General features: G+C 43.9%; 1 protein-coding gene across 1 annotated transcript in view; it reads right to left on the bottom strand.

The window, feature by feature from the left end:
• Positions 1 to 4,678, bottom strand: part of TNKS2 (tankyrase 2) — a 53,481-nt gene extending 48,803 nt beyond the window's left edge. The window contains exon 1 of the mRNA XM_075841410.1: positions 4,232 to 4,678. Within this exon, the coding sequence (XP_075697525.1) occupies positions 4,232 to 4,433 (202 nt within the window). The 5' untranslated portion in view covers positions 4,434 to 4,678. The remainder of the gene's footprint in view (positions 1 to 4,231) is intronic.
• Positions 4,679 to 15,769: the final 11,091 nt, after the last annotated feature.

The following is a 15,769-nucleotide window of genomic DNA, read 5'->3' as shown; positions in this document are numbered from 1 at the left end:
GCTCTGTTTTTATTAGCGGCATGGCTTCCATTCTTAAAGGGATTGTCGACATTCAGCAAATTAATGTTATTTTTTGGTAGAATTAAGCTATACAACTTTAAAATATACCTGCTCTATTTATTCCTCACAATTTGCAAGATCTCTGCTTGTTGTTATTCAGTAGGAATATTTATTGCTTACTTCCAGTGGATAAAATCCTGTCCATGGTCACGTGATTGAGGCACAGATGCATGGCTCGTTACAAAACATGGCTCTGATATACCAGTCCTTAATTAATTAGAATATCATCAAAAAGTTAATTTCAGTAATTCAAGTCAAAAAGGGAAACTCATCATATAGATTCATTACACACAGAGAGATCTATTTCCAGCATTTTAATTTAATGTTGATGATTATGTCTAACAGTTAATGAAAACCCAAACATTAGTGTCTCAGAAAAGTAGAATATTGGATAAAAGTTGAAGATTGTAGACTCATGGCGTCACACTCTAATCAGATAATCAACACAAAATACCTGCAAAGGTTTCCTAAGCCTTTAACCCGTTAGTGACCGCCAATACGCCTTTTCACGGCGGCCACTAATGGGCTTTATTCGGATGCATACCCCTTTTCATGACGCTGAATCAGAATAAATAGACAAAGCAGGGAGCCATTAAATCTCCCTGCTCTCAGATACTAGATGTAGCTGAGGGCTGGGGGCGTCCCTGCTCGAACGTGTGAGATCGATATAAGTATCGATCTCATCCGTTTAACCCCTCAGATGCGGCACTTAATAGTGAGCGCCACATCGGAGTTGTTTTGGAGAGAGGGAGGGAGCTGCCTGCTATGGCTGCCTGGGGGCCTAATGAAGACCCCCAGGTCCGCCACCTTTGTACACCTATTAAGCCCTGCCTCTGGCAGGGCTTAAAGAGGCTCTGTCACCACATTATAAGTGCCCTGTCTCCTACATAAGGTGATCGGCGCTATAATGTAGGTGACAGTAATGCTTTTTATTTAATAAAACGATCTATTTTCACCACTTTATTAGCGATTTTAGATTTATGCTAATGATTTGCTTAATGCCCAAGTGGGTGTTTTTACTTTAGACCAAGTGGGCGTTGTACAGGGGAGTGCATGACGCTGACCAATCAGCATCATGCACTCCTCTCCATTCATTTAGACAGCACATAGGGATCCTTTAAGTTCGCTATGTGCTGTCTTATACTAACACATTAACGATGCTGAAGTGTTTAGACAGTGAATAGACATTCCACGGGATGTCTATTCACAATCTCTGCACTTCGTTACTCTGTCTGTGGTAGTTACAGCAGAGGAAGCGTAATCTCGCGAGTTTACGCGGTAAATGACAGGTTACAGCGAGATCACGCTTCCTCTGCTGTAACTACCACAAAAACAGTAACGAAGTGCAGAGATTGTGAATAGACATCCCGTGGAATGTCTATTAACTGTCTAAACACTTCAGTATCATTAATGTGTTAGTATAAGACAGCACATAGCGATCTAAAAGGATCCCTATGCGCTGAGTAAATGAATGGAGAGGAGTGCATGATGCTGATTGGTCAGCGTCATACACTCCCCTGTACAACGCCCACTTGGTCTAAAGTAAAAACAAGCCCACTTGGGCATTAAGCAACTCATTAGCATAAATCTAAAATCGCTAATAAAGTGGTGAAAATAGATCGTTTTATTAAATAAAAAGCATCACTGTCACCTACATTATAGCGCCCATCCGCTTATGTAGGACATAGGACACTTATGTGGTGACAGAGCCTCTTTAATAGATGCCTGTCAGAATCACGATATATAAATACTAATGTATTGCAGTATATCATGCAAGCGATCTAACAATCGCTGATTGAAGTCCCCTAGGTGGACTAATAAAAAAAGTAGAAATGAGTTAAATAAAGTTGTTTTTGGTGTAAAAATAAAAAATAAAAATTTTTATATGTTATAATAATATATATGTGGAGGCCAAGTTCACACTGAGTTTTTTGACAAGTTTTTTGATGCGGAAACCGTGACAAAAAGCTTGTCAAGAACGGCCCGAAAATGCCTCCCGTCGATTTCAATGGGAGGCGGGGGCGGTTTTCTCCCACGAGCCCGACATGACCTATCTTCGGGCGTTTCCGCCTCAGACCTCCCATTGACTTCAATGGGAGGCAGAGAAAGCGTATTTCGCAGCGTTTTATGCCAGCAGCGCCCAATGGCCGCGGGCGAAAAATGCAAAGAAAATCCGCATGCAGGGAGAGGAAAATCTGCCTCAAACTTCCAAACGGAATTTTGAGGCAGAAATTCTGCCTGCAAAATACTCTGTGTGAACATAGCCTAAAAGTTCAAAAAAAAAACCTTTTCCCATTTTCCCCCTAGAGCATAGTAAATAAATAAACATAATTGGTATCGCCGCGTCCGTAAAAGTCTGAACTATTACAATATCATTATTTAACCCGCACGGTGAACGCCGTAAAAAAAATAAAAATAATTATAAACGCCACAATGTCTATTTTTTGCTCACCTAATCTCCCACAAAAAATGATGAAACCGTCACATTTACACAAAAATTGTATTATTAAAAACTACAGCTTATCCCGCAAAAAAAAAAAGTTATGGCTCTCGGAACTTGGCGACGTAAAATAAATTCTCTTTTTTACACTTAGGTTTTTACTTGTAAAAGTAGTCAAATATAGAAAAAAATATATACATATTTGGTATCGCCGTAATCGTATTCACCAACAGAATAAAGTTAACATGTTGTTTTAATTGCACAGTGAATTCCATAAAAACGGCGCACAAAAAACAATGGAGTTATCGCTGTTTATTTTCTTTTTCTACCCCACAAATAATTTTTCCCCCCGTTTCCTAGTACATTATACGGCAACATAAATGGTGCTACAAAAAACTACAACTCGTCCCGCAAAAATCAAGCCCTCATAGTACTGTATCGACGGAAAAATAAAGACGTTATGGCTTCTGGAATGTGGGAGGAAAAAACGAAAATGAAAATCTGAAAGTTGTTTACGCTGGGAAGGGGTTAAAAGAAAAAAAACGCTGGAAATAGATCACTCTGTGTAATGAATCTATAGAATATATGAGTCACTTTTTGAATTGAATTAGGGCCTGCTCACATCACCGTTCACTTCCGTTCCGGGGTTCCGTCGGGTGAACCCCGCAACGGAAAGTGAAACTGACAGCACAGCTTCCGTTTCAGTCACCATTGATCTCAATGGTGACGGAAACATCGCTAATGCTTTCCGTTCGTCCCCATTCTGCCTGGTTTCCGGTTTTCCGACGGAATCAATAACGCAGTCGACTACGCTATTGATTCCGTCGGAAAACCGGAAACCAGACGGAATGGGGACGAACGGAAAGCATTAGCGATGTTTCCGTCACCATTGAGATCAATGGTGACTGAAACGGAAGCTGTGCTGTCAGTTTCACCTTCCGTTGCGGGGTTCACCCGACGGAACCCCGGAACGGAAGTGAACGGTGATGTGAGCAGGCCCTAACAGAAATAAATTAACTTTTTGATGATATTCGAATGCATTAACAAGGACTAGTACATACTGTAACGAGCTGTGCACCTGTGTGTCCATCACATGACCAGGAGCAGAATTTTTATCCACTGGAAGTAAAAAATGAATATTCCTACTGAACAACAACAAGCAGAGATTTTGAAAATTGTGAGGAGCATATTGGAAAATTGTCTAACTTTCAATTATACAAAAATAGACCACTAATTTGCTGCAACTGGACAAGACACTTTGTAACTGCGCCAGGACAGCTTTGACGGATCCCAACAAGTCCTGACATATTCCATTGTCCATGTTTTTTTTTTAATGTAAGAATAGTACTGCAGGCTGCACTGTTCCTGCTGTCAAAAAAATAAGAAAAGATGAAAGGGAGACCAGAGAGCAAAGCTGGCATTACATCACCCGCATAGGGCAAGTCACCCAACTGTATTAGTCCTGAATGGAGAGTCTGCCTGTAACGCACTGACAGGACTGGATCACTGCATTCTGGGAAAGCCGGGCTTCATTTACACCCTCGTAAGAGCCGCTGCTGCAGCCAGAGTCACTCAGCTATCCGGGGAGGAGATCTGGCTGAGCAGAATACAAGGTGTGCACGGAGAATCGCCACGGGGGAGTAGATCGTGTGTAACGGTCCTCACCAGACCCCTCTGAGTAGGGAAGAACACGGGGTGTCAGCCGTGTCGCCCACATTTACGGCCTCTTACCTGCAGCGAAGTGCAGCGGTGTGGATTTCCTGCCCGCTGAGTCTCTGCTGTTCACGTTGTCGGCCGCCACCAGTTTCCTCACCCGCTCCACGTCACCGTTCCTACAGGCTTCAAACAGCTCCCGGGCTGGCTCCCCGCTCCCCCCCATATCTCCGTGGGAAGCAGCCGAGCCCGAGGCCCCGGCGCAGCGGCGGCCTGACATCCTCCACCAGCAGCAGTCCCGGGCTGTCTGGACTGACGAGGAAGTGGGGGCCGTTGCGCCCGGGGTACCGTGAAGTGCCTGAGCTCCCAGGCCGCAGTCCCCCTTACCGACGCCCGGGCGGGTCACCGACACCCGGAGGCCATCACCGGGGGAGTCCGCGCGCACTTGGCCCCTGCGAGACGCCGTGTCGTCAAACGGCTTCGGCCCTATCTCAACTGTTACTGCGTTCCATTCCCCGCGGTGATACGGCCGTTACTGTTGTGACCTGCCACTTTGGTCAACAGACATTATTCGGTACCGACAGAGATCGGACGACAAGACAGCGACAAGCTCGTTCTGTCACGTGACCTAGTGCAGTGAAAACACAGACTGCGCGTTCACGGCGGCGCATACCGACACACAGCCCGCGCACGTCGCCTGCGGCCCCGCCCCCACAATCATCGCTCCTCCCACAGCCTGATATCCGGACATGTGACCTTCCCCCCTAGAGACGGGGAACGTGACAACGCTGAGTTGCGGCCTGCACCCGCCCGCTCTGAACCAATGCGTACAAGTAATGCCAAGAGAACGGCCATTACAGGGGCAGCGGTTATTTGTTGACGTATACAGTGTATTTAGGTGAATATTGTCAGACATGATGTCTCAATGATAATAAACCTGGAGATTGTGTTATCTAAAACAGTTTAATGAAATACTTTGGTCTTGACATTGTTTTCCATGTGGTGTATAACCGTTGTGCTTTATCATACAGGTTTGCCGCTCTTTTTCTCCATGTTTGTGTGGAATACAACGAGGTCACCGCCGCTTAAACCATTTCCAATGCCATTTTAATCGATAACACATTCCTGAAGAGTCTTTTTAAGAGATTTCTGAATATTTGAAAAAGAAAAATGGACACAACTAGGATAAAATTGAGGCGACCCCATTTACGGTTGCTTATGGTGGTTATGGTGAGGATACTGAGGAGGCGCCGGTTGAGGCTACAAGTACGTTTTATATATACCGCTTTTACATTATTATCTGTTTTCTGTATCTGGTATTTTATCATTCCTCCAATCCTTACTTTATGTCTCTATAGGAGCAGGCAAGACGTCTCCGGCATCGTCTCTGGATGCAGAGGGTCAGGAGACGTAGGCACAACAGGAGTCGTTTTGTCAAATTTTATACAGAATTGCGGAGGTAAAGAAACGTAACCACACGTAACCCTTTCACACTTTTGGCATAAGCAAATCATGAGTTAAAAAATTTAAAAAAATATATTCTCTCAATAAGTAGACACTTGACACATTGTAAAAATGCCACCCGGGATGTTACACTCACAAGTGGCCATTATGCCGTTTAGTATCAAAGCAGAATGTTTTGTAAAAAATGAATAAAAATTCACATTTGTGGATAAGTCCGACTCAAGCAAAGCCTGAGATTCATGACACCTCCTAAAAATAAAAGTTTAGATGTGCAGAGTTCATACACAGGTGCCTATGTCTACATAAACAGATCGTCTTAAAATCGCCAGAACTAAATAGACCACAAATCTCGGTGATCCGGATGCTGTTAAACATCTTCGTCACAGGGCACATATCCTCTCTGATAAGTAAGGGAGTGGTGATAACATGAGGAAAAGTTCCTGACCCCCCCCCCACACACACACACCCCCCCATGATGGACAGGGGGAGAGATGACAGTAAGGGTATGTGCACACACAAAATCAAAATAGTATGAAAATATGGAGCTGTTTTCAAGGGGAAACCGCTCCTGATTTTCAGATGTTTTTTTAAGGAACTCGCGTTTTTTACGGCCGTTTTTGGAGCTGTTTTTCTAGAGTCAATGAAAAACGGCTCAAGAAGTGACATGCACTTCTTTTTCGCGGGCGTCTTTTTACGCGCCATTTTCCGGAAATGAGGCCTAAAAAAAAGGCCCCGTCAGAACAGAACGCCGTATTTCCCATTGGAATAAATGGGCGGATGTTTGTAGGCGTTCTGCTTCCGACTTTTCAGCCGTTTTTCGGGACGTTTACGGCCCGAAAAAACTTCTGAAAACACTACGTGTGCACATCCCCTAACAGGCTGTGATATTTATTCCTGCTGTCACTTGTGGCTTCACCCCATCCCCTACACACACAGCCAGGAAGTAAAACTTTTCATCCTCCTCCCAAATTCAAACGAGTGGCGCACCCCAAATAGTGTACCTAGAAATGTTATCCTAGTATCGTTTTAAAGCCAAAGTTCTGGGCTTTAATATGGTACGAAGTTCTAGCCCTTGTATCCCCCTTGCAGAAATTGTTTTTAAAGGGGTTATCTGGATAGGCAATCAATTTCAATAACCCCTCTAGAGTCATAACGTATTTCATGTCCTTGGCAGATAGGGTTTTTTTTATGATCGGATATGTTTACAAGAATGCTGCAACCATGTTTCCCTCATACATATGGCCGTATTACAGTCCTGTACCATCTCCATGTTGTGTGGCGCATAATGGGGAATCCATAACTACTACTAGGTCCTACTGTACCTCCATAATAAATCAGGGGGCTATGCAAGTACAGTAGGGCTTCATAGAAACCTATTTGTGCCTAATCAAGTTTAGCTTAGGAGGCAGACCTCCCTGCTTATGCAGCAGTCTGGTTTGTTTTTTCCTCTAGGTTGGGAAACAGAGTTGACGCAGTCCCACTGTTCTCCCCACGAAGGGCAAAGTGGAAGGTGACAATCCTACCATGCCTTTGTCTCCCTTTCCAAAGCTCCTCTGTCACCCACCAGCCCAAGAACACCTTGCTTCCTGCCTCCTCCCCACCATTGCTACCTCTTTACCAGAGAGAGGCACACTGAAGGGGTAGCCCTGCTGGTTTCTATCTGGATGTGAATATAACAGGGATTAGTTATTCTCCCTCGCTCCACCTGATCTTTCTCCTGGCGGCGGTGTTCTTTCCCAGCGCACTTGTCATCCTTTGGGATATTTTCTCCCCCTAGGCTGGGCTCATTCTCCGTGGTTTCGCTACACTGTGGGTTTTTTCCCCTCTCCTTATTTTCTGTGCCCTGCGATCACGTGGCCCAGCTCCATTGCGGCCTACAAGACTGCCATTTGGAGGCTGAGTTGTCGCCACACTTAATCTTGCCTGCTAATAGTGTGGGCTTACTGTGTCCTCCCCTTCCCCTTCCGATGCTGGAATCGGGTACATTCGGCCTACTAGGCTGCAAGATATTCGCGGCCATGCCACAACACCAGTTTAGTTAGACCCAGGCTTAACTACAACCTTCTAGGCCAAACTCATCTGTCACATGGGCAATTTTTCTTTCACCTCTTATGCCGCCCATCGCAAACTTACACTGCCCTCCAACCCCTGCCTTTCCACTTGGTGCTTGGGGCGAGAAATGGAGGCACTTAATATAGGAGTGCTACTACCCAACCCCCTGTCTTTTGCTGATGGTGCAGGCCTCTCCTTCTGCGGCCCAAAGTCGCAATCTTGATGCTATGCAGTTATAGCGAGCATCCGGAAGCCACATTATCCCCTTCCATAGGCGGAGTAATTGTACTATGCCTGACATTGTCACATTGCTACATTGTCACAAGTATTCTGTGCATCCACCAGCCACATCATCCCCTTTGATAGGCGGAATAATGGTGCCATGCATCACCCGCTGTTGCTAGAAGGTGTACAGACATTGCCGCGCAAGGTGTTCAAGCATCCGGAACTCACAACGAAGTAATTGTGCTATGCATTACCCTCTACTGTTAAAGGGTGTATATAACATTACCGTGCAAGTATTGTAAGCATCAATCAGCCACATTATCCTCTTCCAAAGGCAGAGTAATCAATTGGCTCATACGGCGTACCTGACGTGACCTCACAAGTATTGTGAGCATCAAGCAGTCGGACCATCCCATTGCAAAAATAGAATAATTGTGCTATGCATTACCCTCTATTGCTAGATGGTGTAAAGGACTTCCGCAAGTATCGACAACAACATTACCCCTTTCCCTAGGCAGAGTAATTGTGTTATTACTAGCTAGACCTTCTTTCTGACATGGATACGTGGCTACTGCTGGCCCCAGACAGCTACTTTACACCCTTACACAGGGGGACTAATTCTGCTAACGCTACTCTCTGTACCTGACATGACTGCACAGTTTTTTGCAGACTCTAGTGAGCCACATTATGCCTTCCATAGGTGGAGTATTTCGAATATTGCGAGACCCTATTCCTGATAGGCCTTCGCACCTACGTCGAGCTGCAGACAGCCACATTACTTGCTTACATTGGCAGTGTAATTAGGCGAATGCTCTATGTTGTATCAGAGCTAGACTACAACATTTTAGCAAAAATCAGAAGGTAACATTACCTTCTTCCATGGTAATTGTGTTTTCTTGCAGATTGCCCTCCTTTTTTTTTTTTTTTTTATCTAAACTGGATAATTGACAGCTACTTAAGATGTCGGAATTGGATGGCGAATCATCTCGCTCAGTTTCCATTGACACAGATTTTATTGACTCTAGGCACTCGTTAGCAGTGCTGTCAAAGCTTCAAGCGAGACTGGAGAATCCTGCGTTCCTGGAATGTGGTTCCTAACAGGTATATTGTGTTGTGGTCATTCTTGACCCCTCCACTTTCCCTGTCCGGCTGATTCCTTCACAGAAGGCTGCCCTCTGCACCTTGGTTTACAGGCTCTTTTTTTTTTTTTTCTTTGCAGTAGTCCCTGTACACTGGGCCAGGTCTGGTTTCTTCGTTGTCCACTTCCTTTGACAGGATGTTCGCTCTGACAATGCTTCACAACAGGACTTATTTCAAGGGAAGGTACACCACTCCTAAATAGGCATTAGATGCTGCACAGTGCTCCAGAAGGGCTGTCACATGGGACAGCCTTATCACTGCAGTCCGGGAGGAGACTCTTTGGATCTTCCTGTGTCCTGAGGGTTTTTCTCTCCTTTTCGGAATATCTACAAGTTTTTTTTTCTGACCACTTGGTCATGAGTTTCTCAAAAAGTTGAAGCTCTCAGATGGGTGTTTTCTCTCACTCTAGACTCTTGGACCTGCAGACCTCCTGGCCAATGGGCCTAATTGGCAAATGGTAAACCTGCCAATCTATCGACTGACCAATGCCATCACTATTCCTGTAGCAGACGCTATATCTTGGACTCGCCAGGCATGTGGTCTGAATCTCCAGGTGGCATTGGTGTACAGTTTCCCTTTAACAGAGATAAAATACCCAGCGAGGCTCTGTTAAGTACAGGGAGACTATTGGCACACTCCATACAGTGAGGCTTCTCTAGGTGCGGGGTGACTCTTGGTTCATCCACTGCACCTATAGGGTAGATCTCATCGCTTTCTGTGATTTCAACTTTAGGCAACTGATCTGCTTCCAAATTCCCTAACGGGTCTTCTCTTTCCTGACTTCGGTCTCCTTGGTCCCAGGCTAGATGTGATTTCTGAGGCACCTGGTGTCAGGGACTCTCGCTTGCCTAAACATCAACACTTAGAGGACCCTCCTCCACATAATGGTCAGCCCTCACACAGGTTCGGATTAGGTTGTTTGTATGCTCTTTAAGCGAGTTTTGTGCTTCTGAGTTGCGTGGCGCTATGGCGTAAGCCCTCCTGGGCTGCAGAGAGAACTATTTCCGTCCGTTACTCACGGCCGTCGAGCTGTGTACTTCCTCCCCCTCTAGGGCACACTCGTCACCATTAATCAGGGGGAAGGTTCTCAGGGTTTCTTACTCCGGTCCTTCTCTGCTCCCCGTTTGGGCAGGGCCTGGCTTCTCCTTTCTATGTTTCCAGTCTCTCTGGTTTTTGTCAGGATCAGTTTCTACAGGTGGCTGCAGCGAAGACTGTGGCCAAGTTTTCTTTCTGTGCTCGATGTCAGATCTCTGCATCCCTATACATCCAGCCACCAGTTCTCCGTCAGGTTATCTTTGGCCCCTTTTGCCCTACTGTGGGTGCTCGCCGTGCTCTTGGCAGTTATCCAGTGCAGGAGCGTCTCGTCATGATTGGACTACTTCCTGGTTCAAGCCCACTCCCGTTTTGAAGCCAGGACTGCCTATAAGTCATCCTACACACTCTACAGACTTAATGCTACATTGTCTTCCAGGGGTTCTTCCTCCATGGCAGCCTTCAACCCTATGCTGTGTGTCACATTCATGAGATTCTGGTCCACTAGGATCGATCTGCCTTCGCTTGTCTACCATATTCTCTGGTGATATGTTGTGCACCCCATATGGGACTCTCCTATCCAGCCATTCCCCAGGGCTGCACTTTTGCTGGTCTTTTCTTCACTGGATTCTCCTAGAGGGATGTCCTCCCTTTCCTACTGACCATGCCATCACGGTCGCCTGCTTGAAGATTTATGTTCCCCTACGGCTCAGCAGTGCTTCCAGAGTCAGCCACATTCTTAATGTGAATTGAGAGCTGGGTACCAGCTCTATTCGTTGCCCCAATTTCAGTAGTGGTGGTTTTCAGTAGTGGAGGTTTTCAGCTGAAGATGTTTGGACAAATCATCCTTTCATTCCTTGGCTGGTGTAGTAGATGTACATTTTTCCCTCTCCTGTCTCTTCTCCCTAGGTTTTTTTGTAGGCAGCTGAGGACTTAAATCAACCAGGTGGTCCAACTCTTGCCTTGACAAATGTGGTCTCTCACCTTGTCCTTTTCGACCAATTTCTCCTGGCATCTGCTACTCTGAGACAACCTCTCTCTTGGTTTATTCTCCTCCTTACTACCTTTTTGTCAAGCTATAGCCATGGAGATCTAGTGGTTTCGGTAGTTTGAGGGATGTTAACATCCTTCCTTTTCTTTTTTTTTTTTTTTCATGATTACGCTTTTGGCTTTTTCCAAGCAGGGTTTGGATCTGGGGCTAGGCCTTAGTTTCCTCCCTGATGTGCAGATTGCTCCTCAGTGGGTCTCCTCTCGGCTCTTCGAGTGACACAGTCCCCTTCTTTTAGGCCTTTTTTCCAGATTCTGAGGAATGCTCTATAATACATGTCTGTGGTCACAAGTGTCTTTGCCATGTCCTGTGATTGGCCAGATTGAAAAATGTTGTGGCCAGTGACAACTACCTATGTATGGCCTGATCAGCGGATCAATTGCCACTTTGTGCAAGCCCCAGGTGTGTGTGTTTTTTTTTTGTTTTTTTTTAACAGTCTGGACGGTTTAGTCTCTTCCGTTGCTGGAGGGATCATTCGTACGAATGATCCCATGTAGAATTAATTGGCCGCATTGCATTATCTTGTGTATGACCAGCTTTAGATGAACATATTCACTGTATATATAGCTGTGTAGTTATCTGTGGTGTGTCTTCAATATATTTAGTAGGTCTCCTTCCTCTGCAGCAGAGGACAGTAAGGAATGGCACTCAGTGATAACTATATAGGCCTCAAAGCCCGATGTGACCTAGATATTAGGGCAAGAGTGTTACTGCTGTGGTTCGTAAGACATCGGTAACGAGGCATGTATTTTGGTTCACCAACCCCGTCACTCAGGGCTGAATTACAGGAAAGGCAAAAGGGGCAATTGCCTAGTAAACTCCTCCACCAAGTTGAATTAAAACTGACAGTGAACAGGAATCAAGCCAAGCCCCTTGGACATCGTGGTCTGTGACTTAGTGTCCACGAAGAGAGGATGACCACAGAGAAGCTGTGGCGACACGTAGGGAAAAAAGGAAGAACTAAACAACTTGCAGTCGGGAGTGATTGCGAGACTTTTTTTTTTTTTTTCTTTTCCCGGAATACCCCTTTAACATTGTGGTAGGGTTGTCACGATTCCAGAATTTGGACTTCGATATCGATACTTTGTGTAGTATTGCGATTCTCGATATCAAAACAATACTTTGCCAACAATAATAATAATTTTAAAAAAAGTTCCTCCGTTTTCTGATGTGAGCAGCGTGGTGTGATGAATTTTGAACCTCTATGTGCCTCACGTTAATAGTAATAAACCCCATCATGTTTCTCAGTCATTATGGACAACATCGGGTTAATATGGGAGGTACATGATGAGGTTAATTTCTATTAATGTGAGGCACATGGAGGTTTAAAATTCATAATGCCTCGTGCCTCACATTAATAAGTGAAAGAGAGCAGTTTTTATTTTATTTACAGCATACACATCATAAATGATACTTAAATTTGTTGTGCAGGTTATTACGGTCGCGACAATACCGAATGTGTATTTTATTTATTGAGACTTTTTTATTGTAATGTTTATTGTAAAAAGTGTCGTCTGTGTATTTTTCTTACATGTATTTATTTTTTTTTACTTTTTTTATTTTTAAACTTTAATGTACTGGCATATATCTATATACTGATAGTACACAGGCAGTTGTTAGGACATACTTAAGTATGCCCTAGCAACAGGAAATATGGTCAGACAGCCCTGGGGTCCTTCAATGGACCCTGGGCTGTCTGCCCATATATGGTATTTCTCTCGATTGCGTCACAGGGCATCTGCCTTCTCATTTTCCCCTTGAATGCTGCGGTCCGCTTTGAACACAGCATTCAAGCGAATAGCGGCGGGAATCAGAGGTTTCTCTGATCTCCGATGTTAGAGCAGGGCTAGGACTGTGTAATACAGCCATTGCCCCGCTCCCGACAAGTGGGTGCCTGCGGTCAGCATGAGGTGATGCGGCCGATGCTGCACTAATGAGCGGCGGCTCCAGCACCGAAGACAGAACTTGGGGGTGTTTTGCAGTGCGCCCGCCATGCTCTCTGTCTTCAATGCCGGAGCTCATTACTGCAGCGCCGACCTGATCACCTCATGCTGACCCTGCGCGCACACTTATTAGGAGTGGGGCAATGTATGTGACAATATTATGTATCTTTATTGTACAGATCCGTAATATGGAATTTACCTGATATGGGTCCATACTGTACCGTATGTACCGGTGTGTTCCCAATTTTATATGGCACAAAGTTGTTGTTTTTTTAAGGATTCCTATAGAATTACATGCATTGCACGAGATAATCTCACCGGGCACAATACAGTGGCACATGGAGTGCTTACAGGTCCATAATACAGACCTGTGGGCTGCCATACAGAGTCTGTGCCACGTGCAGAAACCCTTAAAGCGTTGAATACAACTTTTTAGTAAAATATACTGTATATCCTATATTCAAAAGATATTTATTTGCATTTATTTGTAGTCATGCGGACAAATTATACAACTACTGTCATATGTCAATACCAGTATTTGATGAACTACTCCGTCGTCTGAGAACTTCACTGACTCTTCAAAATACTGTGTTGGGGGAGTACGTTCGTGCAGAAGAAAATCTCCTCATCACTTTGCGGTAAAGTTTTCTATATAAACACACTATATATAGGTTCATGTATGAAAACTAACCCAGACATTCTTTTTTGCCAACAGTATTGAGTTAAACGTGGTACAAGCTTTTGCCCCATGTTTATAAAGCATCTAGTTACCGTTTTCTTTTTGGGGTGCGGTCCAAATTCAACAGTTTCCAAATTTAAAAAAAAAAAAGATGTCCAACATTTTACACCCAAAAACTGCTAGGCAGCCTGGACATGACAGACCATTAATACATTTTGTATAAGGGTTTTCTTAAAGGGGTTGTCCGCTTTTAGCAAATGAATGTAAATTTTTGTATCATTAAAAAATGATACAATTTTCCAATATACTTTCTGTATTCCTTGCAATTTTAAAGATCTCTGCTTGTCAGAACATTTTTTTTTTTTTTTACTTCCAGTGCCTAGAATTTTGTCCATGGTCATGTGATGGACACACAGGTGCTGGGATCATTAGAAGAAACAATCCTGATAAAGGGTCTGTAACTGTAACGAGTCGTGCACCTGTGTGTCCATCACATGACCATGTACTGATTTTTATCCACTGGAAGTAAACCATGAATAACAAGCAAAGTTCTTGAAAACTGAGGAATTCATTCAGAAAGTTCATTGGAATATGTTATAACTTTTAACTGGTTTGTGACCGCCAGCTGTATATAAACGGACGGCGGTCGAGGTCCTTAAAACCCGCTCCATAGTGTATTTACGGCGTGGTTTTTAACTGACTGCCCGAGCGATCAGGCAGTTGAATGTCGAGTGCTGCGCAGTCTGTGACTGCTGGGGACCCTAAAGAGAGGATAGAAGCAGCTTTTACTGCTTCTATCTTCTCTGATCGCTTGTACACAGCTGTCTCTATTGGTGCCGGTGATCATGTGACTGGTCACATGTATGCCAGGATGCTGTTAGTGCTGGGTTTACAGCCCTATTAGTGACAATAGTCGATATAAGAGGGCTGATTTCCCCAGCCCCAGTTAGTGGAAAAACAAGGTGTAAAGGTATTTTATGACCTTTGAGGGACAGACCATAATAATAAAAAATAAATAAAAGTAAAAATAAATGAAATAATACACAAAATACCCACCCAAAGAAACGTTCCCCAGGCCAATCATTGTCGTAACACTAACCCTGACCCAATTACCCTAAAATAAACCTGTAATATATCAACATTTATGTAAGGTAAAACTATATTATTACCAGAAAAAATTAGCTGAAGTAAAAAAAGCATATGTTTCAGTATTATTTTCAAACTATAAGCCTGAAAATTCAAAAATAGAAAAATAATGCATATTTAACCCCTTAATGACCGGGCCTGAAAAGACCTTAATGACCAGCTCAATTTTTCTGTTTCTGCCTCTCTGCCTTTCAGCAGCCATTAACTTTTTTATTTTTTCATTGACGTGGCTGTATGAGGCCTTGTTTTATGGGAGAGAAATAGTACTTTTTTTCCTCAGTTTGGGGGTAAAAAAATTTTTTTTTTATGGCGTGAATATAGGAAAAAGCGATTCTCGGCATAGTTTTTCTTGTTTTATTTTTTTATTCCGTTCACGCTAAATAAGCCATTAGATTAATTCTTCAAGTTATTACGGTCGTGTAGATACCTAATATGTGTAGGTTTTTGGTTTTTATTTAGTTTAGGGGCAATAAAATGTATTTTATGCAAAATAATGACTCTTCTTGGTACTTTTTTTTTATTTATTTATTTTTTTTGTTACTTTTTTTTTTTTTTAATCCCATCAAGGGATAACTTTATTTGGATTTTTTTTTTTTTACTTGTAATGTATTAGCATACTCCTGTATGCTAATACATTACACTGTGTCACTATGGCACAGGCTGCTGATCGGGCAGCACATAGTGTGCCCGAACAGCAGGCAAACGGAACAGACAGCCCTGGGGTCCTTTGTAGATCCCCAGAGCTGACTGCAGAGAGATTCCCCTGTGTTTGATCGCATCACTGGAATCCCGGTGATGCAATCAAAGAGGGGAATTCCCTTTGATCATGCCGCGTTCATGTTTTCCGACCCCCAGCTGTATTCAGGAGGCTGCTCTAGGATCAGGAG

This window comes from Rhinoderma darwinii, chromosome 11, assembly GCF_050947455.1.
Source record: "Rhinoderma darwinii isolate aRhiDar2 chromosome 11, aRhiDar2.hap1, whole genome shotgun sequence".
NCBI lineage: Eukaryota > Metazoa > Chordata > Amphibia > Anura > Rhinodermatidae > Rhinoderma > Rhinoderma darwinii.
Note: the sequence above shows the minus strand (reverse complement) of the source record. Positions and strands in the feature narration are given on the sequence as shown.